The following is a 25,812-nucleotide window of genomic DNA, read 5'->3' as shown; positions in this document are numbered from 1 at the left end:
TCCAACCCCCCCCCCCCCCCCCCCCCCCCCCCCCCCCCCCCCCCCCCCCCCCCCCCCCCCCCCCCCCCCCCCCCCCCCCCCCCCCCCCCCCCCCCCCCCCCCCCCCCCCCCCCCCCCCCCCCCCCCCCCCCCCCCCCCCCCCCCCCCCCCCCCCCCCCCCCCCCCCCCCCCCCCCCCCCCCCCCCCCCCCCCCCCCCCCCCCCCCCCCCCCCCCCCCCCCCCCCCCCCCCCCCCCCCCCCCCCCCCCCCCCCCCCCCCCCCCCCCCCCCCCCCCCCCCCCCCCCCATCTTTAAAATCCACTGAAAAAAAGAAACACCTGGATGATATTTAACCATTTAAACACGAAGTCTTTCCTTTTCTCTTCCCTTTTCTCTTTGGTGTTGTTTCCTCTTCTCCCTTCAGGCTGGTATACTTGCCGTTTCTGGTTTTCTTCCAGGTAAACAAAAAGGGCGTTACCTTTCCCACAGTGCATTATGGGTAGTGGGGAAGTGCTGCTGTTTAACATAGGCATGAAACCAGAGTCACTCAAGAGCAAACACATTGTAGCAGCAAAGGAAACACCTTGGAAACCTTGAACACAAAACGTTCCCCTGTATTTTGAGTACCAGCAGAAACTACAATGGAGAGTCTCGGGGGGGGGGGGGGGGGAGCAGTGAGCTTTAAATAACAATGCTCACCAGTAAACATGAATTGTTTTCTGTTTGTGGGAATGATCAATTTATTGGCACATTTACTCACGGATGTTTTAAACAGTTGGGATCTTTGTCTTGATGTGCTGTAAGCTCAATGGAAATATATTATATATTACATATACAGGTGAATGTAACTTTAAAAAGTGAGTCATGTATAACATTTAAATTTCTACTTGTATCAGTCAGCATGTGTTTCTGTAGCATTTCTGTTAGTGGTATAATGTTAAAAAACAAACAAAAACCAGCCATCATTTGAAAATACTTTTTTGGTTGGTTTTTTTTGGGTTAAGACCTACAAAATCTTCAAACACTCAATTATGACTCCCCATTGAGCCTCAATTTTTTTTTTTCATTAAGCTGGTAATTACACAGCAAATAATGTTACTTGAATTTTTAAAGAGGTTTTTTTTTCTTGGTGGTTACATACATGCCTTCAGGCTCTATGAATTATTTAATGTACTTTTACACCAATAAATACACAGCTAATCTAAGCGAAGCTATTCAATGTAATTAAACTTTATTTATATAGTGCCAAATCACAACACAGGTTATTTCATGGCACTTAACACATTAAAGTCCTTACAGCAAGACTTTACAATATTTTACAGAGAAACCCAACAATTCAACAATTCCCACATAAGCTAGGAGGGAAAAAACTCCTCTTTAAGGGAGATAAACCTCCAACAGAGGGAAGAAAAACTCCCTTTAACAGGAAGAAACCTCCGACAGAACCAGGATCAGAGGTGGGCGGCCATCTGCCTCCACCGGTTGGGGTGAGAGGAGAGCAGAGAGAGAAAAGAAAAGGACAGCATAGAGATAGAAGAGGAGAACTGTTGGTGGAGACGACAAGTGCAGATCAGAGACATGCAGCTCCATGACGGGACATCTGGAAAAAGAAAGAAGAGAAACTACGCGAGCGAAGGAACTGAATGGAGACAACAGACAATAAGAAAAAGCTATGGGACAATAATATAGTTATTACACCTGAAGCAGAGGAAAGTATCAGCAAGTAGTTTTGCTGCCACATTCTTTCGTAAGTGTTTTTTTTTTTTATCAGCCTCACCTACATCATGTTTTATTAAGAATTCTTCATGACACTAGTTAACTAAGATTTCTTTTTTTTTTTTAAACTGGTCCTTGTGTGTTTTTCCACACTAAATTCCAATCATTTTCAGAATTTCTCTGTCACTCACGCTGTTCCAGTACACTTACATGGACATGGACAGTGGTAACTTACCAAAGGAAAGTGGAGCTCATCTGTGTTGGGAGACATTATGGCTGGATATAGCTGGACAATAAAGATGGATGTTCCGGGAGGCCAAAAATCAAACACTTTTGTACATGTTAAATTCTTTACCCTCTAGGGCTTTTTCTCATGCGATTATTTCGAACATCAATAGAGTTCTCTAACATAAGTATTACATGGCAAAACAGTGATTTTCTTTTTGGAAGGAGGTACATTTTTCTGGGCTTTCGCACCATGTGTAAAAACATCAACCTCTCACACAGTGTGGAAGTGGAATGAATGTCACATTAAAACTCCTGATGAAAACATTGATTGTTTGTCTGCAGTCCAGAGCTGTCACACATTTAAAAAACGTGGCGAATCGTGAAATGAAAAATACGACACAGGAGACCCTGAATTGATGAGCAACTGAAATCCTCTATCGGGAAAGAATGGGACAATATTTCACTTTCAAAACTCATTCAACTGGTCTCTTAAGACCCCAAACATTTCCAGAGAGTTGTTAGAAGAAGAGGTGGTGCAAAACAGCCTCCCGTCCCAATATATTTGCTGGAATCAAATCTAAAATTTCTCCATTTCAGAATTCGATATGTTGTCTTTGGTCTATTTTGAATTAAATATCGGTTAATGTGATTTGCAAATCATTGCATTCTGTTTTGATTTACATTTTACACACCATCCCAACTTTTTTTTCATAGCACCCCAAATAAAATCGGATTATCTCAAATATATGAATACTGTACCATAAAAATAGAGTTTGGCGATATGGAAAAAAATAAAATACCAAAATTGTAGAGATGACTATTGGTGATTCTACAAAATACTCACACAAACAACTCGTATTGTTACAGATCCGTTTATGATCAAAGGCTACAAGTGACAAGTCCTCAGGTCTGTCTTTATAATGCCAGCAGAGGGTGCTGTGGGTTCATGAGGGCCAAACTTTATATCTGATGATGAATTGTTGAAACTGAAAATATGTCAATGTCCAATTCACAGGGAAGCATATTTATAGTGTGTAAGCAAACAGTGGGAGGTGTTTGCAAATAGGTTTTAGACATGGTTCACAGCAGGAGGTAGTAATGAGCAGAGACAACTGTAACAACAAGAATCTGCACTCTGGAACTCACCTTTAGCAAGGCACATGTTTTGTGCTGCCCTCTGACCTCCTTGTGGAATGTATGTCCAAATGTATATATTATTTACAAGTATGCATACTTTCTTAAAGAGCTGCTTGGCAAGATGCAAAACCTTGTGTGTCTTTGCTTGAAAATGCCCAACATTTCTTATATCAGTGTTGTGATATCACTTGGCCCATGCCTAAGCTACCACAGCTTCTCCTTCCTGGACAGAACTGCCATTTTATCCTCCTCAGATGGCTTAAGTGTGAATGTTGAAAAAAAAGTAAAAGCGAGTGAGGTAGAGGTGAAATCAAATCCCTTTAGCAAACAGCAAAAAGGTCAGTGCTGACGCAGACCCAGGAACAGGCTGCCCTCCCTAAAGACTATATTCTTAAGTGGCTATAGATTCTATTTGTAGCATTTTTACCTGTTTACAGACTCCCCCACTCCAAAACCAGGTAGCTGTGCAAATATACTGGATGGTTTGGACGACCTCTTGTGTCATCACACAGGGGATACATTTCAACTGGCTGTGCTGTGCTGTCAGACCACAAAATGCAATATCAAGGTGAACAGGACTTGTTTTTTTATTGGGGCTCCGATGCATTTTTTACTCAGAGAGTGGATATGGAGGATTTCTGAAGTTATTCTTTATAAGAATACAACTTTTAATCTTTAAAACTGATATCAAATAATTGCAGGTTGCCCCTCGATGAAGTAAGATTGTTGCTGAGATTGTGTGTTAGATATTACATAACTAAATAGTCTTTTAAACCCTTTGAGCTGTTTTGTGGTTGTTTATAATGATCCTTGTTGTTCTTAAAACGCATGTCTGGATTTATTAGGTAAGATGAAAAAGTTTCCATTTGATGCACTAAGTGTCTTGATTTATCCAAATCATCAACAGAGGTCAGAACAAGAGAACTGAACAGCAATGAAACACACCCAAACAAATAAAGTAATATCAATAAACTAAATACATGCAAATAAATTAACATCAAATTAAACATGACTGATAATTTCAGCAATTTGCCTAATTCTTATTTTTGAAGCACACATGACAACTTGATAAATGGAGAAAAATGGGCTCATGCAGACAGCAGTTAAATAAAAAGCATAACTTACAATTGTAATGTTTACTTGTGAAATGCACATGTCTTTAACATACTGGAACATCATAGAAGAAGTAATAAAAGATCAGCTTTCCAATGATAGTCTAAGAAACGCAGGCACATAGACACTGAAGTAAAAAGTGCATTTATTGAGTTTGTTTTTATAATTTCTGGCTAATGGCTGTTCATTCATTTAAGAGCTGTACCATAGTTCAAACGTGGCTAAAGGTAGCTGGCATTCACTGCATGGATATCGTGAGATGCGTCTCTGCCGCCGCCATGTTGCGTAAAAGTTCTGTTGTAAAAACGTAGCAACACTGAAAAGTTATCTTATTAAAGATGAAATATTTTACTGTTACATACATGTTAAATTTGATACAACACTGTAAGAAATATTCTCTTGAACTAACATAAAGCTACTTGGTTAGCCACCCACTTTGTTTAAGTTACATTCATTTTACCAGAAAGTTACTGTATTTGACTGTAAATTGGGGTTTAGCTAAGCAGCAGTTAGCCTTTGCTCACATTTACTTGTAGGTAATATAAAATTCTGAACAAAAAGATTGTTCAAGTTTGAGAGAAAATATTTTATTCAAATCATTTGAGGAAACACATTTGTGGAATTTAACTGTGGTGTTACTGAAGCGAACCTTTTTATTAGAGCTTTTTTTTTTTTAAGTGTAGAGACACCAAGTTGGCCATATAATCCTCAAACCACATTATTTTAAAATGTTAGCTTTTCATCAAATAATAAATTGGGTATTTTTGGGCAAGTACTATACTGTATAGAAGCATTGAAGATCATATAGTGCCTACCTTGTCCACATCCCTCATCTTTTTTTAGTGACATGCCCACTCTTGATGACGCAATGCCCAGAACACCCAGTAGTATTTTGATTTATTTCATCCCACTTTCTCAAAGTCTTTCTCTTACACAAAAACCGGGTGTTCTTTCGTCACGGTAAAAGAAACAACAACAACAACAACAACAATAAATGAATTAGTTTCATAACTATTAAGAGTCTGTGTGTGTACTCAGCTCGCCGTAAGCGACAGGAGGGCACCAGGCAAGCATGGCCAGGAGTCAGACAACTATTTTTGGTGCAAGTGGAAAATTTTGCTTTCGAGTGGGAACCAACAGCACAGGATCAGGGGGTAAGAAGAAAGTCTGTGAATCTCGGAGGACTGTGGGAAACAGTGACCCTCTGCCACACTCTACTGGCACTGGAGGTCTGCATGTGGGTTACCAACAAAACAGGAGGAGAGGTAGAGATGCCAAGCCCATAATTTGAGTTTGGGATCAGTATGTGTGCGCAAGTGCGTCTGGTAGGTGGGAGGTGAGTGGAGGAGCCAGAATTCATCGTCCTCAAAATACTTTCCACCTGCAAAAAAAAATGTTTCGTAGTGCAATCTAGGGGTGAAATCAAGTCAGCGTTCCTTTTTAATGTCAGCTTCTTGAAACAAAACAGACAAGACAGACCACTTCTCTGGTGACAAATACTTAGAGGATGTCTATGGTGGAAAAAAAGAAGGAGAAATGAAGAGCTTTCAGTATGAGTATGAATAAAAATGCGAGAGGTAACTAAGACGGACAGTTTAGCAACAAGAAAAGTGAGTCTGAAATCTTGTATCACAAGAGTGAGCGGAGGGACTTTTGTGCAGCGCGGTATTTTAGAGACCGAAGCCCTCCTGGAGTTTTAAGCAGTACAAGCAGGACTTGGAGACAGTGCCAGACACGAGGCAAGATCTAAAACCAATTACCTGCTTTGAAATGTGACCGTTTACAGTACGTGGTCCAATAGACATGTTTGTTAAGGGTGTTTAAAAACATTTTGTAACTGAGATATATCGTTCTCCTCCATATTTCTGTCACCTGTCATCACCCACTCACTTTCTGGCAGAGTGGGAGAACACTGGCAGTGACCCTCTTTCCTTCTGGTAAAACCTGTTGGCGCAAAAATAAAAACATTCATCTGTGTTTGTGGATACTGATTTAACTAAAGTAAATAGGTGTCTCAGCAATGTATGTAGCACATGTAAAATAAATAAAAACAATCAGGGCACATTAATACAATCTGCAAATGCTGAGTTTAGTGGTGTCTCTAAAGGATGGTATGTAAGTGGGAAATGCTCTTCCGCAAATAGATTGTCTTCACATTTTTGGTAAAAAAAAAAAACCATCGTTAGCCTGCATTGTATTACCTTAGGACTGAATACATTATGAGCCTCAGAGGCCTCATTGGAGGGGTGGGGGTGCATGTTTGGCCCTATTATCTCATAATCTGAAGTGAAGAGGCACCGACCCATTAAAAAATAAGTATATTAGTTTGTTGTGTTAGGTGTGGTTCTGTTGAAAATAGTTTGGTTTTTTTTAAATGCTGAAATGCTGATGGCCTGAGGGATGTACAAAATGTTTGGAAAGAACATTTCTCTACCTGATTATGTTCATGTTTTATTAGAATTAAACAGTACTTTGACAGTACTAAGTTGTACTTGGAGGTCAGAAATTCTTATCTCAACAACTTGGAGCAGGATGGGTTACCATGTATTTGGTACACACTCTATTTGTTCCAAACCTGTTTGTGAACATAACAACAGTAACCTTGTCATCAGCCTTAATAGTAGGCTACTTTGTGTTGTCAGCCTGTGCTGTATTTCAAAGCAGCTTGATGAAAAAACTAGGACACCGTGCTGATAGCATGGCAACCCTTTTTAAACATTAACAACTAACATACAGTGGTGTGAAAAAGTGTTTGCCCCCTTCCTGATTTCTTTTTTTTTTTGCATGTCTGTCACACTTAAATGTTTCAGATCATCAAACAAATTTAAATATTAATCAAAGATAACACAAGTAAACACAAAATGCAGTTTATAAATGAAGGTTTTTATTATTAAAGGAGAAAAAAAAAATCCAAACCCACATGGCCCTGTGTGAAAAAGTGTTTGCCCCCTAAACCTAATAACTGGTTGGACCACCCTCAGCAGCAACAACTGCAATCAAGCGTTTGCAATAACTTGCACTTGTGTTATCTTTGACTAATATTTAAATTTGTTTGATGATCTGAAACATTTAAGTGTGACAAACATGCAAAAAAAAAAAAAAAAGAAATCAGGAAGGGGGCAAACACTTTTTCACACCACTGTAATTTAAGCAACTAGCATGAGTTTCTGATGGACAATAGGAGAAAAAACGTTTCCAAAAACTGTGTTTTAATCTGATTTGTGGATTGTTAGAGTTTAACAAACAAGTTCGGACATACTGAGTTATACCTAATGATTCTGACACAAAGACGGACTAAATATGACTCGGAGAATCTTCCAGATCTGTGTTGTGTCATGAGAAAGTAGAGTGAAAGTTATAAATACGCCTCAATCAACAGAAAACCCCGCAGTGGGCAGATGATTACCACGTTTCGCCACCAAAACACAGCTGCTAACTATGTTAAAATAATAACAACGTCTAAATCTATGAGTGGTGGAGGGCTGAGAGGAGGAAGTCCAACCACACACTCACACACACACACACACACACACACACACACACACACACACACACACACACACACACACACACACACACACACACACACACACACACACACACACACACACACACACACACACACGTTACTTCTCATCCTGGCCCGCAGTGATTGTTAGGCCACATGCATAGTGTGTGTCCACCCAGGAGTTAACCGCCAGCAGAGCCAGCCATAAAGCATGAGAGTGATTGCACGAGTCATATTTAGAAAGTGCCTCATTTCTACACATGCACCACTGCACATTTGTCCGTGAAGGTGTACGCACACATAAACACACACACATTTAAACACGCACACTGGTGTGTTTCAGGCACGGCCAGCTGTGTCTAAATTTCAAACATATCTCAAAAACCCTCATAATTGCTACGTCCATTTGACGTTTCTGTATTTTACTGACCAACACACACAATCAAAAAGGTTTTATCGCTAAAACTGGCAACACAGGAGTATGTTGTTAGACTTAGACAAATACCAGCCAGGACTATTTATTCATTTGCTATGAAAAGACTCATACTTTCCCTTACAGTTAAATAGCATGGATTAAGTGTTCCAGGCCTGTAACTAGCATTATTTAAAGACTCATGAGATGACAGTTATGACTACACGTGCAAAGAATAGAAGCAAAGTAGGGTGACTCAGTTTAGTTTGGTTGGAGAGAACATGTTGAAGGTTTCGACTCTGATGCAGATCTTCTGAAGCATTCGATGTATGCAGTGGCTTGCTGAGAAGTGTGGCACATGGAAAGGAGAGTACACCCTCGAACCCTGTGGGGGCCCTCTGAAAGGGGCCAGGTTATACTGAGCTAAGTTCAACACATCAAGGTCAAGGGGCCTGGAATTCCTTGCAGTGCACCTGGGCCCATTTAAATACTGCAGACTCTGCTGAGTTTCACAGAGCACTGAGAAACAGCTTTGTACTACGCATGACAATAATGTATGTTTTGTACTAGTTATTATCACTCTACTATTGATTTTACACATGACTATAAATCACTACACCCATTATTAAGAAACCTATAGCAATGGTTTGACTAAAAAACAATTTCACCCATTGGTTAGTGAGTGGCTGTTATGAAGCCTCGAGTTCGGATTTTGTCTGGCGCCACCTTGCTAGTTTTGGGCGGTTTGGAGTTGGAAGTGACTCTATTTCGAAGAGCTGGGAGGGAGCGAGAAGGGGATCTGATTGGAAACCCGGCGGTACTACGTCCTGCCCACCGACTTTAGTTAGCTTTCAGTTTTTCATTTACTAAACATGTTTGCATGGGGAAAAAAAATGCAATACGTGTGTTGTAGAGTGTCGGCATTAGAAGGGAGTCTGTCATTCAAAGTTTTTTATGGTGTGATAACTGCCTCAGAAAATATAACGGTGTACAAATTGGCGCAGAAACATTTGAAGAGGCGGGATTTGTTTCTTTAAACTCGGCAACTCAGCACATAACCCTTCAGAGTCTATGTTATTTTGCACCAAAAACAGCACCTAAATCAGATAGCAGTTACCGTACCGTTGCGATCTCCAAAAACTGCGGCTTTCTTGACTACTGCATTTTGAAAACATTGGTGGTCTCTCCCATTTCATTACATGGCCATGATGGTGGCTGAAGGTGAAAAGTGTTGCGGGTTCCATACTCAATTTACGCAACAGAGTACACAATCCATGTCCTCAGCATGTTTTCATGCTTGACAGTGCTGTGTGTGTGTGTGTGTGTGTGTGTGTGTGTGTGTGTGTGTGTGTGTGTGTGTGTGTGTGTGTGTGTGTGTGTGTGTGTGTGTGTGTGTGTGTGTGTGTGTGTGTGTGTACATATATATATATTTACATATATTAATCTGTAAATATGCAGTTCACGTAGATAATGAACAAGCATATTTTCTCATTCACCCTTAGTGGTATCGTGTCACGCAGCTAGTTTTGGTTCCACCCAGATGATATTGAGGCCCATTTTCATGCATCAAGTCTATTTTCTTGTGTTTGATGCTGGTAAGTGCAGAGACTGTGCAATGGTCTCTGAGCACTTCCAAAACAGCTCCACACTGTGCCTGAACGCTTTCTGCCAACACAGACACCTTAAAACAGCAAATAAGCTTATTTCCAAACATGGTGAACTATTGCTTGATGTGAGGAGCCAGAATCCTGGAATCAACTGTAAAACTTTGCTTGACTGACACTGTGGTTGAGTGACAGAAAACCTGCTTCTCTGCTGTAATGGACTGCTTGGCTAAATGGGTAGCTATTTGTCTGACCAAACTAGCTGCCTGTCTGCCTCATGGAGTAATGACTCACCAGCTTCAATGCTTCTTTTTGAGTGGCATGATGCCTGACTGACTGGATGGCTGTTTTTTGACTGACAGCCTGGGTAACTGACCGGAGCAGTTCACAGGGGTCCTGTGCCAGGTGCCGCCTCTGCAACAGGGCCCTGTGAATTTTAACAGTGCTGCGATGCTTGCCTTTTTTCTCTAGGAAACCTGGACCAAACCCAGTGAGCATGTTTTTTTTAAATTTTTTTTTTTTTTTTTATCTCGGTTCAGTTTCTTTATGTGACATACATTCAGCAAGAGGTCATGTCCAATCCAAGCAGGCTCATGACAGTTGGACTGTCTGTCTTTAAGACTTGTCTTGGTCTGTTTTCCTTATCAGAACCTGCTGAATCGAATCTACATCAGTGGAAAGTTTGCAAAGTAACAGCAAATGAGTTTTTGTGTGTTTTCCTTATATGAATGTGCATCTTCCCGCGTGACCTCCTGTGCATGGCTCCTCATGTGTGTCAAAGGGTGACTGACGGGGACTTTTCAGTTGAAGCCTCAACACATCTGTGATAGGCCAGAGGAAGGACCGGAAATGCATCCTGGGAAGCTGAGCGATCAAGGTCAACAAAACACAAAGTTGGTCTTTGTCTGTGTGGCTTCTGGCGCAGCAAGGGACCCTGAGCACTTTGATACCAGTTGAAAGCTGAGATCAAAACACTGTTGACTCTCAAAAACAGACGTGATGAAGAAGACTGCAGGAACCGAAGTTAAAGAGAAAAGCTTTAATATAGACTGCAGTCCGGCTGCTGTTATTGAAATAGCTCATTTTCTTCATTAGAGTTTTTTTTTTTTTTATCCTGGAATTAAATTGTTGTGCATCTTGAATTCGCTATCTGCACTACTGAACTGTGAGGAATTACTTTAAACATTTAGGTACACCTCAAATATCATATCAGCCTGACAGGCTGTGAATAGTTTATTTAAGTTTTAGTTGGTAAACTGAAATATTCATGTGTTTGCTTTTTTTGCACTTAACTGGAACCATGCAAAGCCAACTAGTAGATAAGATCTCCTCCTTGGACCAGAAACAAGCAGCTTTCTCTTCCTCTGTGTTCCCCTCAGTTCCTGGAAACACCCACAGCTTTCGAGAAATAAATTTCTCCTGAAAGTTTGATCCACAGCTGAATTTGAGACGGTGTTGAGATGTTAATGCCTGGATTCCTCAGGCTATCTGGAAGCTATGGGGACTGATATTAAAATAGTGTGGCCGCTCAACCATATGTCTACCACCATATGTCTGCAAAAACTAAAAACAAGTGTAATGTAATACAATGTAAGCTAAAGCACACATACAGTATGAGCCTGTAACTTGGGGTATGCAGGATCCAACCACTGTTAAGGTTGTTGCTGAATCATTCCAGTTCGATGTTTTCTCCGACTTCACGAGAAGAAAAATATAAGTTGTTGATTTTATAGTAAAGAGCTGCTAAATATTGTGACAAATGACACACACACACACACACACACACACACACACACACACACACACACACACACACACACACACACACACACACACACACACACACACACACACACACACACACACACACACACACACACACACACACACACACACACACACACACACACACACAAAAACATTTAAATCTCAAGTACTTTAATTGGGATTCTGCCATGCACATACCTGGCCAGCCAGGGTCTATTTATATAGATGTATAAACAAAAGCTGGGCGATGCAGCATAGAATAAAAAATATATATGTTACACATACAATATTTACAAACACATGAATACACTGTCATAATGGTGAAATTTTTCTTTGGAAAAAATACAAGTTTGAGTGGTAAATATATGTTTTGCATGCAGAAGCGGTTTCACCATCTACTATGTATTGCCTGTTTGATTTTTTTTTTTTTACAGAAAAGGCAACAGTAGCAAGCATTTCAAGCATGTTTTCAAAATTATTTACAACATTATTATGTACAAAAATATACACTTTGTCTTTTAACTGCCTGCCTTGTTGCCATACTGTATATAACCACTGTAACCAGACAAACAATTTATGGAGTCCGTATTATAATTCCAGTGTGGAGTGCCAGTATAAGGCAGGGCAGTTGGGATTTCCCAACCCTTGACCAAATGTTTTAGTTGCTTCACCTTAACCCAAGTTTATTTATGATGAGGTGTTTTTTTTGATTGCCTTAACCTTACTGTAGATGGATAAATAAAGTAAAAAGAAATAGGGCTGGCCTTCCATGTATTTTCTATACTATAGAGCAAGAATTGAGGTCATAGCTCATTGAAGTGGAACCTCAATTAGTTTAGTGTGTTACAGTAGTGCTGCATTTATGTAAAATATAAATGCATTGTATTCTGTATGCGGTAAACTTAAAATTTAACCTCAGTATAGTGATAGGTTGTGAAAATGGATGTCATGACATCAATCAGGAATATAAGATTTTGAAGCCTCTGATTTGTATACTTAAGACAAAATAAGTACATTATCATATTGAAGATATTGCTAAAGAAAGATAATAAAATATGCTGTTTGGAGAAGGAAATTAATTTATGGCCTGTTTGATCCTTCATAGAGATGCACCTGACAGTGTTTGGTGAAAGTGTGATGGGAAACTTGTGCTCATTAATGGTCTGTTAAAGAGAAACACGTTATTTTAGCTCTCAGAATTTCCCTTTGGTACCAGTGGAGGCCCTTCACTGACCTTTTCTTTCACACAGAAATGGTGCATACAACATATTTAATGACACTTTTACCCTTTAGCTTTGAAATTACAGGAGTCAGTTGGAATGGTGCTAATTATGGGGGTGTAATTCAACTTTGAGTGTTCAAATTCATGATGTCATGATATTTTGTCTGCCAAAGTTGCATGGCAGTCCAATGTGTCTATTACGGTCAGCTTGAGCTATTTAAGGAAAGATGGAAGGCAAAAGAAATCCAAGATCATCATTGACCAAAAATCCTTTCCTACACTATATTTGGGCTGAGATTTCCTCATGACCAAAGATAGAAGGGAAACCTTGAGTTAGACGTTTAGTGTCAGGACTAGAAACGCTGATTTATGTTATTGCAGGAATGAATGTAATTGCAGGTTGTAAGTTCATAACGAGTGGGTTTGCTGGATATGAAGTGGCCATGTTTGATGGTACTTTCGCCTTTGAGAGTTATTTTTCAGATCACTGCAAACACTCTGAAGGCTTTTCCAACCGTGGGGTTCAGTAGGCTGGAAGAGAAAAAGCAGAGGAGAGAACCAATGACACGTTTGAATGTAGAGATGTGTTACATTTAATGTGCTGCTTTAGCAAGGTGTTATTCTGGACACCAATCAAAATATACAAATGTTGAAATCCTATATATTTAAAGTTGTCTTCAAATATATAGGATTAAAATGAGACCTCTCCGAGGTGATGCCATTCTGATAACTGCCACTGTACTGCCTCCTTTTATCCACTGGCATCACATCAAGGTAACCTCCTGCATCGTTCTGGATCACACCAGCATGAATGGCTGCTCTGCAGATACTGGATTTCTGAAAAATCATTGATAAGAGGTCACATCAAGTTATCCCTGGAAGTCCTTAGAACACTCAACCTTTTTCTGGAAAGAATAAAAGGCTGATGACTGCTGTTTACTGCAATCATTTCACATCAAAACCACATGAGAAATTAAAATGGGACATCCACCAATAGTAATGTGATTAGAAGAAACCGTGATAGGCGAAATCCGTGAAGTAGTAACCTTTATTTTACAATTGAAATAGATAGAACTGGACATTAAATATATCTACGTTACATATAGTCGTAATGTGATTTCAATGCACGATGCAAATCCGTGAAGCAGCGAGACCGTGAAAGGTGAACCGCGTTATAGCGAGGGTTCACTGTATACGATGCTTTTGGACAAGGTGTTTTTTTAAAATGTGTTTTGGTATAATGGGTCCATCAAAGGCTGAATACCAAGACAAAGTCAGCATTTTAGCCTTGCCACTCTGCATGCTGCCTCACTGTGACTTGTCAGAGCAGCAGAAGCACAGGTATATATTCAACTCATGCATAACAGTTCCAATGCATGCTGCTTCGGCATGGAGACCATGGTCTGAAGTCATATGCCTTCATTGCTATGACAAATTAAAAAAGGTTATTGCTTCCAGTCAATCAATAAAACACAGTAATGGTCAGTAATTGAAGACAATGATGCAATAACTTACATCTGAGTAGTACTTTGTCCCAATGACTCGAGCTTGACTGTCACGCAAACAGTTCCTGGGACAATACAACCTGAAAAAAGGGCTCATGTAAGGTCATAGATTATTTTTAGTCCATATTCTTTTCAAACCCGTTCTCATCCGAGGCGTTAAATTCTGCCATTTTGTCACAGTTGGCTGGCGTCCGAGAGATAGACGGAGATTTAGGTTTTGGCAATGAAAACCAGCTAGCTCATGAAAAGATAGTGGATTGGGTTAAAATAAGTAATTTCATGTAAGTAACATTATGTTATGTAAATTGCTTTACGTGCGTAACTTAAATGTTACATTGTGTAAGTATCGGTCTTTGTTCAGACTGCAGGCTAATCGGATTTGTTTCTCAAATTAGATCTTAAGGCAGACCGTCGACACTGTTATTCACAAGGGAGCGGATTGGATTTGGTGTGTCCAGACATCCCCAACCTGTCTGTATGGGTTGCTGTGGTAACATGTAGCTATTCTGGTAATGTGGCTTTTCAATGCAGAAGCAAAGTGCCAGCAAACAATTTATTTTGGCGTCTGTCTGTGGACTGTCGTTGTCCTTCATAGCGCCTAAATCTACACTCTCTGATAGTGCTCTGCTCGTGGTAGCAGAGATTCTGCTCACTCTGTCACTCTGAAAATGACGTCATCATTGAGACGCCAAAAAGTCACGACTGAGATTCATCTGTCGAAATTTGATTTTTAAACCACTTCAAAATGTGGTTTTCAGCCGATTTGCAAAAATCGCATGTGTTTTTTTTTTTGCTGTCCAGACTTTCAAAAACAAATCCGGATAAAATCTGCACATGACAAAAAACGGATATGGGCTGGGAGCCCTTACTTACTTGCTTTATAGAAATCTGACCACTTTCTCAGACACAACTACTGGCCTCCTGGATTAAAATCCTGTGTTTGATCCACCCAACCACCACACTTTGTGAACTTTGTGACTTTTTCAAGTCTATCATATGACCTCCTTTTTCAACTTGGGTGGTCATGGGCACCTTGTGTGTATCTCTCTTACACCAATGACTTTGATAAAATGGCAGCAATGATGCTCGGGTAAGAAGAACAATAAAAAAAATCTAATATGCATAGCAAATGTATAAATCCCTCATTGATGATGCTCAACGGTTAAAATAAATGGACAATAGTGTGTTGGCTTACCCTGGCTACAGGCTTGTGTTGCAACTTAATTCAAAATTTAGATTGGCCACATGGGTTAAATAGCTCACTCACAATGACTATGACTGTCTCCACAAAACCTCCAGCAGTTCTAAATTAATTTAAAGCAGAATGTTACCTGGGACAGTGTCGCACAGGTTTCTTGAAAGGACAGAAAAGTGTCACTGTTGTATCACATCTCACTGCCTTGACTGGGAGAATAATTAGACAAAGCACAGAAAAAAAAAAAATTCAGTTCTGTGCACAGACGACGAGACAAAGTGAGATGTAATGGTGGAATGGGCTGCTTACCAGGTACCGACTCTACTTTGAAGGAATTAGCACTTCTGTTTTTCCTGTGAAGTTAAAACAAAATGTATCAAGTTTGTCTGAACAAGGAACAGCCATACATCACCAAGTAAGCAGCCTCAATACAGAAGGTCAATATCTATCAATACTGTTTCATAAACAATCTCAAAGATCTCTGTTTTCCTTCTCGTTGGCGCATTCTGATGATAATTGGCCATTGCAGCAGTGTTGTTTGACTTTTCTTCTGAGAGATCCAAACAGTGTGATGTCAGTGACATTTTGCATTCAGGCTAAACCTCCATTACAATTTCAAAGTCAGAAACACAGGAAAGCTAAAAGGGTCTTAATCTCTTCTGAGGAGCTAGCAGAGACTCTAGAACGGTATACCGCTTCTTTTTCTTCTTCTTCTTCTCACTTCACGCTCAAGTGAATTAAAAAGCAAGAATGGCCTCTCAGCAGAACAACTACTGCTGGCTGATGAAAAATGCATCACTGCTTGGGATTTTGCCCAAAAATGTCACCACAGATACCCAGCTGCTTCAGGTCCTGATACTACAAATGCAAGGACTTTCATCAGTGGACCACAGACTCAGTCACTATTGTGCTACCTCATTCGGTTATAGATGGCAACTTAACAGACATTAACGGAAATTAAAATAAACTCTTTGAGACAATTTCTACAGATATTTGATAAATAAACTAAATGGACTGATCCTTACCCAATGGATTGAATACCATTCTTGTATGATTTGGTGAAATGTTGTTTTCTGCCCAGTCTGGTCACATCCAGCCATCCTCCATCGTTGTCAATAACACCGGCGTGTAGCCCGGCTCCACACACACTGGATTGCTGGAGGATTAGTCAAAGACAGACACGGTCTTTTCATACACTATTCACATAAATGTGAGACATACATTGATGACTGTTACTGGTAATCACTTGCCATATCATAATACGGAGTGCCAACTATTTTTCCAGGTGTGTCAAGGCAACCAGGTGGACACTCATATCTACAGAGAGAAACCACAGTGAAATAAACATGCTTTCAATATATTAGAAGATAATATTAAGATATGGAAAGTCTATCCATGTAAAGTGAAATCTGTGTATTATATGTTTGATGTTGGTCATCCTTTCACTCAGCATCTACCTGTTACAGGTGGTTCCCTTGCACTGATCTCTCAGCTTGGTCTCACAGTCCACCTGTTGGCCTTAAGTAAAAAAAAAAAAAAAAGCATAAATTATTTCTAATATTAGTCCAAATGTAATGTATTTATAAATGCATAGATAGATTTGACTTTATTAATCCCACAGTGGGGAAATTTCATGGAGATTGTTGGAGCATCCTTACACATCTGCTCTGTGCTGACAACCTGGTTTCTCTCCAGGTTGTCGTTGGGCGAGGTGTCTGGGGACTGGGCCCTGGGTTGGGGCTCCCTGTCCCTCACTGGTTCTGGTTCTGGTTCGATGTAGTTGGTCTCCTCGATCTCAGGAGCTGGACGCCTGTCAACACCACCATCTAAAATACAGTAAGAAGATTATATCATTATGTTATTTCCCTTGATTCTAGAAATTTCTTTGCACCTCTCCTGGATATTGTACGTATATCTCATATCCAATATTCATAAAATGGACAAAATCATGGAGACACGGCACAGTGAAATGCTATTAATTATTAAAACATAGGGTCTTTCACTAAAAGTATTAATAGCACAAACTATTTGGTTCTGACAAAGGTAAGTAAGGAGATAGGATGTACTATGTAACCAACCTTTAAAGCAGAGGTTATCCCTGCAGCCTCCAGCATAGCTGGCTGGACAGGCAGAGCAGGGAGCTCCATATTTGTATGGAGCATGACCCCACCAGTTGCCCCTGAAAGAAACAATTATATCACTGATTTTGTCACAAATAAAAACAGCAAGTTCAGCTTTTATACATCTATACATTATTTTGTTCATGTTTTGTTTTAGCAGAAATCTTCACAGTTTGAATGTTGTTTAAAAAAAAGAAAATGAATGACAACAGCATAATTGTATCTGTTGTGGCCTGTGTGAGTTCCTGCTCTTACTCTTGTATATGACACTTTATTTATTGATGACAGACCTCTGGTGTTACCAAGTATGTGAAGTAATGAAATTGTTGGGTTTTTTTTGGACAGTTTTATACCATGTGATTGCCACTGGTGAAAACTTACGGCGGAGAGTAGTTGCAGACCAGATAGACAGCTTTGGCCCAGATCATTCCCCACACATTCATGTTGTAACACACATTGATGGCACAGCCAATACGATTACTGGTCGCCCACACCAACTAAAAAAAACAAACATTCAAACAGTGTAAACTAATCTGTGGTCCTTTAATCACATTAGTTGGAACAAAGAGCTGAAGTACAACAAGGCAGCGGTAAATGATTTTGGATCACTGTGACTCTCATAGTTACATGTAGGACCGTTTTTACACAATTTTTAGCCAGTTTGGCTTATTCTTAGAGCTCTACTCAGCTAAGCTTTGAAATCAGAAGACTTTGTTGATATCACAAATGAATATACATTTTTGTAAGAACATTGCCAGAGTTGATCCCTGGTGACAGTTTACCTGTTAGGACAAGTACTTTGAAAGTCCTCACCTGCGTGTAATGAGTGCAAACAGGTCCTGAACACCTTAACGGACAGTGTGGGTTACACTCCTGGGAGTAGGGATAGCTGTAGTACCTCACCTCATCATACCAGGCTTGGACATGGTAGGTTGGGGGCCGGTCCCTGAAGTGACAAAAAAGGTGTTCCACTTGACATTAAATTCAAAAAGTTCAACCTTATTGTTGCACACATACAGAGCGCAGCAAAGTAATACACATGGATCAGTAACTTTCATGAGTAAATATTCCAAGTTATCTCACTTTGTGCTCAGCTGAGCAAAGCTAACTCGCAAGATAAAAATATAAAGAATATGGATTGTCTCATCTAACTCTCGACCAGGAGACAAATATGTCAGACTATTTCTTCAAGCTGCTATCCTTGTGTTTAACAGCTACTCACTAATGATCCAGCCTCTGCTGCTGGACAGGTCACCTAAAGGATGCTGGCAGTGGATTTGAGGTGAACTGCAGACAGGTAAACAATCCCATTGTGTTAGTTACTCTGACTTTTTCACACTACACAGTCACTTGATACATTTTGAAGATTATCAAAACTGTTTATTGTAGCTTTAAAAGTACAGAAATAACTAGGAACACAATTAATTTTCATTGGTATTACATGAATTTGGAAAAGGACAGTGCGAAAACACCATTATTCTTCTATTCTTTGACTTATCATGATGAGGTTGCAGCAAGCTGAGCAAGTTAGCCCAAACATCCTTAAATCTCAGCAGGAACGTTTTCCGGCTCCTCTTGGGGATCTCCAAGGCATTCCCAGGCCAGATGAGATACATAATCCCCCCCCTGTCAGTTCTGGGTCTACCACGGGTTGTTCTACGAGTTGTACACGCCAGGAAGACCTTCGATGGACGGCCCCCAGGAGACATGCTAATCTACCTCAACTCACCACGAAGGAGCAGAGTCTCTACTCCAAGCTCCCTCTGAATGTTGGAGCTCCTTACCTTAACTCTAAGGCTGAGGAAAATGTATTTCAGTCACCGCCCCGGACTCATGACCACAGGTGAGGGTCAGAACGTAGATCGAATGGTAAATCAAAAACTTTGACTTCCAACCCAGCTCCCTCTTCACCAAAACGGTCCAGTAGACAGCCCGCTTTACAGCTGTCGCCACGTTTTATCACATAAAACGTAACTTAACTGACTCACTTCCCCCCTCGTCTTTGCACATACGTACCTGCCCCAGTGCGCTCCAAGGTTTTGACCTATTTGTGTCAACATGTGGCTTGGTCCATGTTCCCATCGACAAGTATGTGCCCAGTGCTCTGCGCTCCTCTCCAGCTCATAATCCCATGCCTGAGGGAAACACACACAAACACATATACACCCGCACATATGAATGCACAGAACAACACACAGGTTCTTGGGTAAAAAGTGCTTTGCCGTTGGAAGGTCAGACTTAGAAGGTCAATTTTAAAGTTATCCAGAGGAAGTAGCTAATATTTTGTTGATTTTAGGTTTAGTAATATTAGTTTTCTCTTGGGCAGTAGGTTAATCTAACGAGTCCACTGCAGCTTTGCCTGTGACAGATGTTTGCAAACCTGAAACCCCACTCTGGATCACCCTACTGACTTAGGACGTCTAAGTGACCACTTACCATACTTGTGGTTTAAATTGCTACTCATTACAACTTGTTCAGATATCGCATCATTCCCTTCAAGGAAACTAAACGACCATAAATTCCATTGAAACCCATCTGAGAGTAACCCCACACACTTGAGGTAAAGGGAACCTGCTCTTTGCTCAAAAGAACTGTGGCTGTACGCATGCCTCTCGCAAATTTGACACCGTAAAGTCAAAACTAGGCCTCTCCTATTAAACACACTCTCTTACACACAGACACATACATGAGAGGCCACCACATCAACTTGCAGCTTTGTGCCACTATTCACTGAGGTTGTTTCATAGCTTGGTTCCAGTAAGTTCTGGTCTCATAAAACAATCTGAGAGGGGAAAAAAAAGCTGAGAAAAAATAGCAACACAGAGAGTCTCTGTTTGGGGGCTTGATGCCATCTTTTCTGTAAAAGCTTAACAAAGTCAGTTCAAGTGAAGTCAAAATACCTGAAAACTATTCACACACCTCTTGTTTTGAACAAAGCAAACTGTGGCTACAGGGCCAAGCAATTTAAATGGTGCGGCAAAGTTAATTTACTGTTGACTCTGTTGGGGAGGGAGAAGAATAGGTGCAGTGTGCTCCGCTGTTGGCAAACTGTTTAGCTGCATTACGGCTATCACGCGTCAAAACTAATAGGATAATGTCTAAGTGTGGAGTTGTAGCTGCTCTGCTTGACCACTATAATGTGTTCCATATGTTTGGTGTGGGGCTGACACACTGTGCACACTGTTGTCATTCACTGTGCTGCTGCTTACTGTTCAGGTCTGATTGGAAAAGTGATATTTTGACTCTTTAGTTCAGCTGTGGCCGGTATACCAGCGAGGACTCCTTCATGTTTGCTATGTGATACTGTATTTTTCCAAGACCGTTATATTATGTGGTAGATGTAAGAGTTCTCATCATGCCAGTTTTGATTGTATTTTCATTTACTTGTAAATACAGGAAAAAGATTGTATGATACTCTGTTTTCATTATCCTTGATTAGGAAAACAGAGCTATGACAACCTACATTGTTTAAATACCAAAAACAACCACTATATGAATTCATCACCGGTCAGGTCAAGGCATCCTGCTCAGAAGTGCTCAAACCAAAAACACCAATGCAAGATGCTTCCATGGGAGCGTGTTGCTATAGTAACCCTGAACATGTGTGATGTAATATCGATAAATTTGAGGGGATACAAGACAGCAAAAACTTCTGGCAAATTACAATATGATGATGACTGAAATGCCAAGGTTACAGTGCCAACAATCATTACATCATCCGTCTCAAAAACAGACGGGGCAAAACTCTTGCTACCCCTTCACAATTTTTCACAAAACCAGTTTTCAGTCATCTAAAATTGACACAAGACTGCTGCACTTCTCAAGTGGTTATTTGGCCAAATCTACTTGAGCAAACGGCACCAGTTCTCACAGGTTTGATGGGTGCCTTTCAGCTCCTTCCATAGATGTTCAATTGGATTAAGTTGAGGACTCACAGCGAACCACTTTACAACAGTCCAGTGTTTTTTTTCTCATCCATTCTTGGTGCTTTTAGTTGTGTGTTTTGGGTCAGTTTGATCCCTCTTTGATTCAGAAAGCAACACATGGTGCAACCATATACTGTTGAATCTTGATCTTGGAGGGCAGCCTGTATATGTATTTAAGTTTTCTCTCATTTCTTTTCCCAACATTTGAACTGCCCTGTTCAGTCTGGTTTCCATGGAGATCGGCTACGACCCCATGAACCACAGCAGCTGTGTTCAGAAGAACGTCAGGCTGCTTGGAGATGCTCTTGTAGGCTTTACCTCGACCATGCTTGGAAGTTATTTGCTTCCTCATCTCCTCAGGCACCTCATATTTATGCAGCAAATTGTCAGATGTGCGCAGGTGAGACAGTGTAGGAATTAAACTTCTCTCTCCGGCACTGAGAAACACCTTTAATACTTTTGAGGAATTGGGTATTGCTATCCCCATTTCTGCACTTTGTAACTGCAGATGGAGTTGTGACAACATGTCATAGGACATCGTTTTTTCAAAGTAAACTGAACCGTTAACCGTACCCATAAGGTAATACTGCGCACCTGCATGACCCAGGTGTCACCACTTTTTCAGGCTATAAAGAAATTGGAGTTCAGCACAAAGCTTTCACTGCAAACAATCTACAGCGGATACTAATGATGTCTGCCAGCTCGTTATTCTCTTCATGTCCTTGTTATTCTTCCCCTTCAATTATCCAGCAGAGGGAAAGATGGACTGCCCGCCAGCCTTTGGAGAAAGGTCAGGGTAACAACTTCCAATCTCCTTTTGCATTCCAAAGAGCATTAAGTTTCCAAAATACGGACCAGCCTCCAGCCATCTGCCAGGACCACCTCTGCTACAGAGCTAAGTGCAAGATGTGCATTCTTTCAGCAACAGATTTAAGACAAGTGCTCAAGGCAGCACTTTGCAGAAAGAAAAATATTGAAGAAAAAAAAACAGGAAACCATCCTACATTTTTGTATTTCAAAGTATAACGAGTCCTTCACGTAAATGCTTGCAATTCAACCTACAGTATGGAAAGTGATTGTTGTGATTATGGGAACCTGTAAAGAGTCTCTATTCTGTGTCTCTATTTCACAAGAAGATCTGCTGGGAAAGAAGTGACGTGCTTTACATGAACGGATGCAAACACGAGCTTTAAAGGCATTTACTGATCAGCTTTTGTATGAAATTTAGAAGTCAAAGATGCGATGAAGGTGCAGCCCCTTTGTCCTCCAGATCCTGCAATCTGAAAACCATATACATGGCCCTCATTAGTTCCCTGTGTTACCACATCATTATCATCAGTAATAGTATCCCTCACTAAAGAAACACTGCATTAGTGTACATAACATACATTTGCACTACTGTGGCCCACACTTCAAACAGAGAGGCTCGACATGTTTGAAATAGATTCACCACTGTGGCACCCAAAATGAGATGCGTGGAGGATCAAATAAAAGATAACATTGGCTTGGGCCGGAGTTTGAGTGAGCTGCGATGGATGGAGAGAGAGGAGTCGAAGGGGAAAGTGGAGGAGGGTGAAGAAAAGCCTGAAGGAAAGTTTGTGAGGCTGGAGATCAAGCAAGCAAATGAGAAAGGCAGCGAGAAAGAGAGCTAGCGAGGAGAGAAATTGAGTGATAGAGTAAGGAGAGGCAGGGCAGGAAGAGGGGGAGGGAGGGCCGGGTGGTTGAGGTAGAGGGCAGGACAACACTGCGGGGGTGAAAACTGGATCTGAGCCAGGGTCAGCGAGGGCGGGCGAGCGGGAGGCAGGAGCTGGAGCGAGTCGGATGGTGGCTTTGGTTTGCAGATCTCATTTTCTCTCTTTCCTTCTCTAATCTGCTGTCGTTAGCTGACAGAGTCAGAAAAGTGCTTTTCTCTGAGAACGACTTTCATGTCAAACCTTCCCGATTGGGCCGAGGTCACCAGAAATGACTCTGTGTCGATTACATTTTATTGATATAAATGAACTCCCAGGGTGTTGCTCTCTTGATCCAGATCATTCATCCTGATTGTTTTTATATTTACTTCAAGAAAAATACATACAGGAGAGAACAAATCTGAGCAGTATGTTAGCCCTTACTTAATGTTGCTACGACCCCCCACAACATGTGGTTGAGGACATTGACATTCATTTCACAGCGTGAAACAAAAGCCACTTCTTATTTCTAGCTGGTGATTTTGTCAGATCACGTCACCAGCATATTTTATCAGCTACATAATTAACATTTGCTGATGGAGGAGGTATAAAAATGCAGTTGTCACATCGCATATACATAGATATTCCTTTGTATGCTAGACTGTTGTGATTAATAATATTCAGTCAGAGTTTTCTGTGCAGTATCTTAGCTCTTCCTAGAACTGCATTCTTCTGACACAGACCCCAGAGGCTGTGATCTACAGGAGCCATTCACCCAGTTTTGGAAGTCAAAGCACTGAATATTACCATGGGGATCACCAGATTGGCGCAATGGTAGAGTTTGATTTCAAACCAGGAACTTCAGGGTGTGGCAATCGTCACGGATGTCAACTTGGAAAAATATGTGTAAATCAATCCCCCGCAGACCACCAATTTAAGCCTGATTGCTATACAGTGTATAACGATGGCATCCACAATCTATGTAGGAGATGGAATTTTCTTATTTAGTACCTGTTTCAAAAAGGACAGATATTCTTGTAGACCACAAGCCATCATAGGCTACAGCAAAATGAGCAGTATTTAATTTTTGGGCTGTTTACCCAAAGGTTAGCATAATTTATTTAAAATAGGGCTAATAGCGCTGAGGTCAAGCCCAAACTGTTCCAAACAAGCTTCTTCATGGTTTATTGGCAGCCAGATAATCAAGTCACCCTTCAGTAAATACATGAACTCTGTCTCTCCCACATACATGATGCATTGTTCACATCTTAACAGCGACCTTAAACTAAATACCAGTTTAGACCTACATACTGTATGTGGGTGTACACTGTATTTTTCAGCTACGTGTTGGGGGGCATTGTGCAGTAAAATGCTTTAGATTATGCGACGGTGATCCCTATGTCCTAATGAAGACAAAACTCCTCTCAGTTATTTATAATTTAGTCAGAAAGCTACTTTGTCACTTTTTGACCAGACCGACCCGGACCTGCGGATTTTAAGGTCGACCCGTGCGTCACCACACTAACGTGTCTGGTAATTAAAAAAATGATCATCGAATTAATGTCAGGTACTTCATCGTTCTTTAACCTGAAGACTGAGAAACATTTATACCAACAACGACTGCAAAGTAACAACCGTCCAACAGCGCCCCGTGCGGTCAAATTTGACAAAGGTCACAGAATATGATGTGTCCAACTGAAGTGCTTATTGTTCTTACAATGAAGTGTAGGGTTAGTCCAAGTATTGCATAAGGAAAATGGACTAACTATTTCTCTATGATGACCCTGAGTAGATGCTTTGTGTTTATATTGTGTGCACAATAAAAAAGCTTTTTGAATGAGGACTTACTGTTGGACAAACTTAAGGAGCAGGACAGTTCTTAATATTAATCCTTAATGTGATGGCATCCAGGACCAGAACAAATACAATGTAATGTGCTATTCGTGCCCCGGACCTTCTCTTACCTGTAACCCCATAAACTCATATAACCTAGGCAATTGATAATGTACTCTTTTGTGTGGAAGTAATGCTGGGCTACTCCTGTAAGTAGTAGTGAGTCAGAAATGCTAACGATCGCAGCTCATAATGGAACAGGATGAGTTTTGTTTCAGAAAAACTCTTCAAATCGTTTTTCTACGAGTTTCTTTGGCACCACTTCAGCACGTTTAGAGATCCAACGATTACAGGCCTTCTGGGCCCAATTACAGTTGCTAAGGTGTGATTGGATGGGGTTTAGTGAACAGTCAAGCCAAATGAATTTAATCCTGAATCTTTATCTATAACACATTTATATTAGTTTATTCATTCAAATGACAGAAACATGCAGATTTTTTTGAGTGATAAGATGTATTCCAGTATGATAACATTTACCTACACTACATGATAGGCAGCTGTGACCTCAGCACTTACCATGTACTCCATGTTGGAGGCAGGAGGGTGGACCTGACCCCGCAGCTTGTTGTGCAGGTCCAGGATCAGGTGCATGTCTCCCTCGCTGATGGCTCTCTTCCCTCTCGACCTGGCCCTCCACCACTCCTCATCCTTGTTCCTGTACTTGTCCAGGATGGACTCGAGGCGTGTGGTGTTGGTGAGAACCATGGCCAGGACGCTCTGGGTCAAGCACAGGAACAAGCTCGTTGCTCTAACCCAGCCAGGGAAGGGGAAAGTCCTCTTCATGACGGGGAAACGACGGATGCTATGAGGGATACTAA

General features: G+C 40.9%; 1 protein-coding gene across 1 annotated transcript; it reads right to left on the bottom strand.

Moving 5' to 3' along the window:
* Window positions 1-11,617: 11,617 nt before the first annotated feature.
* On the bottom strand, window positions 11,618-25,812 carry crispld1b (cysteine-rich secretory protein LCCL domain containing 1b). Its single transcript, XM_069709811.1, has 14 exons — window positions 25,511-25,812; window positions 19,522-19,640; window positions 18,319-18,451; window positions 17,887-18,002; window positions 17,464-17,564; window positions 17,044-17,211; window positions 16,843-16,903; window positions 16,636-16,702; window positions 16,411-16,541; window positions 15,695-15,738; window positions 15,522-15,594; window positions 14,201-14,270; window positions 13,389-13,522; window positions 11,618-13,216 (listed from the first exon to the last, which is right to left on the bottom strand). Exons 1-14 carry the CDS (start codon window positions 25,775-25,777, stop codon window positions 13,165-13,167), a joined length of 1,536 nt encoding a protein of 511 aa, XP_069565912.1. The 5' UTR covers window positions 25,778-25,812; the 3' UTR covers window positions 11,618-13,164.

This window comes from Brachyistius frenatus, unplaced genomic scaffold, assembly GCF_029030835.1.
Source record: "Brachyistius frenatus isolate BFR_SWC_R1_liver_20210118 unplaced genomic scaffold, ASM2903083v1 Contig_85, whole genome shotgun sequence".
Classification (NCBI taxonomy): Eukaryota; Metazoa; Chordata; class Actinopteri; family Embiotocidae; genus Brachyistius; species Brachyistius frenatus.
This window is presented reverse-complemented; position numbering and strand designations above follow the sequence as displayed.

Bases quoted from the DNA above. Each gene is read 5' to 3' on its own strand.
- crispld1b (XM_069709811.1), bottom strand. From the start codon at position 25,777: ATGAAGAGGACTTTCCCCTTCCCTGGCTGGGTTAGAGCAACGAGCTTG. The intron at 17,565-17,886 runs GTAAGTTTTCAC...TGTTTCTTTCAG, and splicing joins GTCTGCAACTACTCTCCGCC to GGGCAACTGGTGGGGTCATG. The intron at 17,212-17,463 runs GTTGGTTACATA...ACTGTATTTTAG, and splicing joins GGATAACCTCTGCTTTAAAG to ATGGTGGTGTTGACAGGCGT.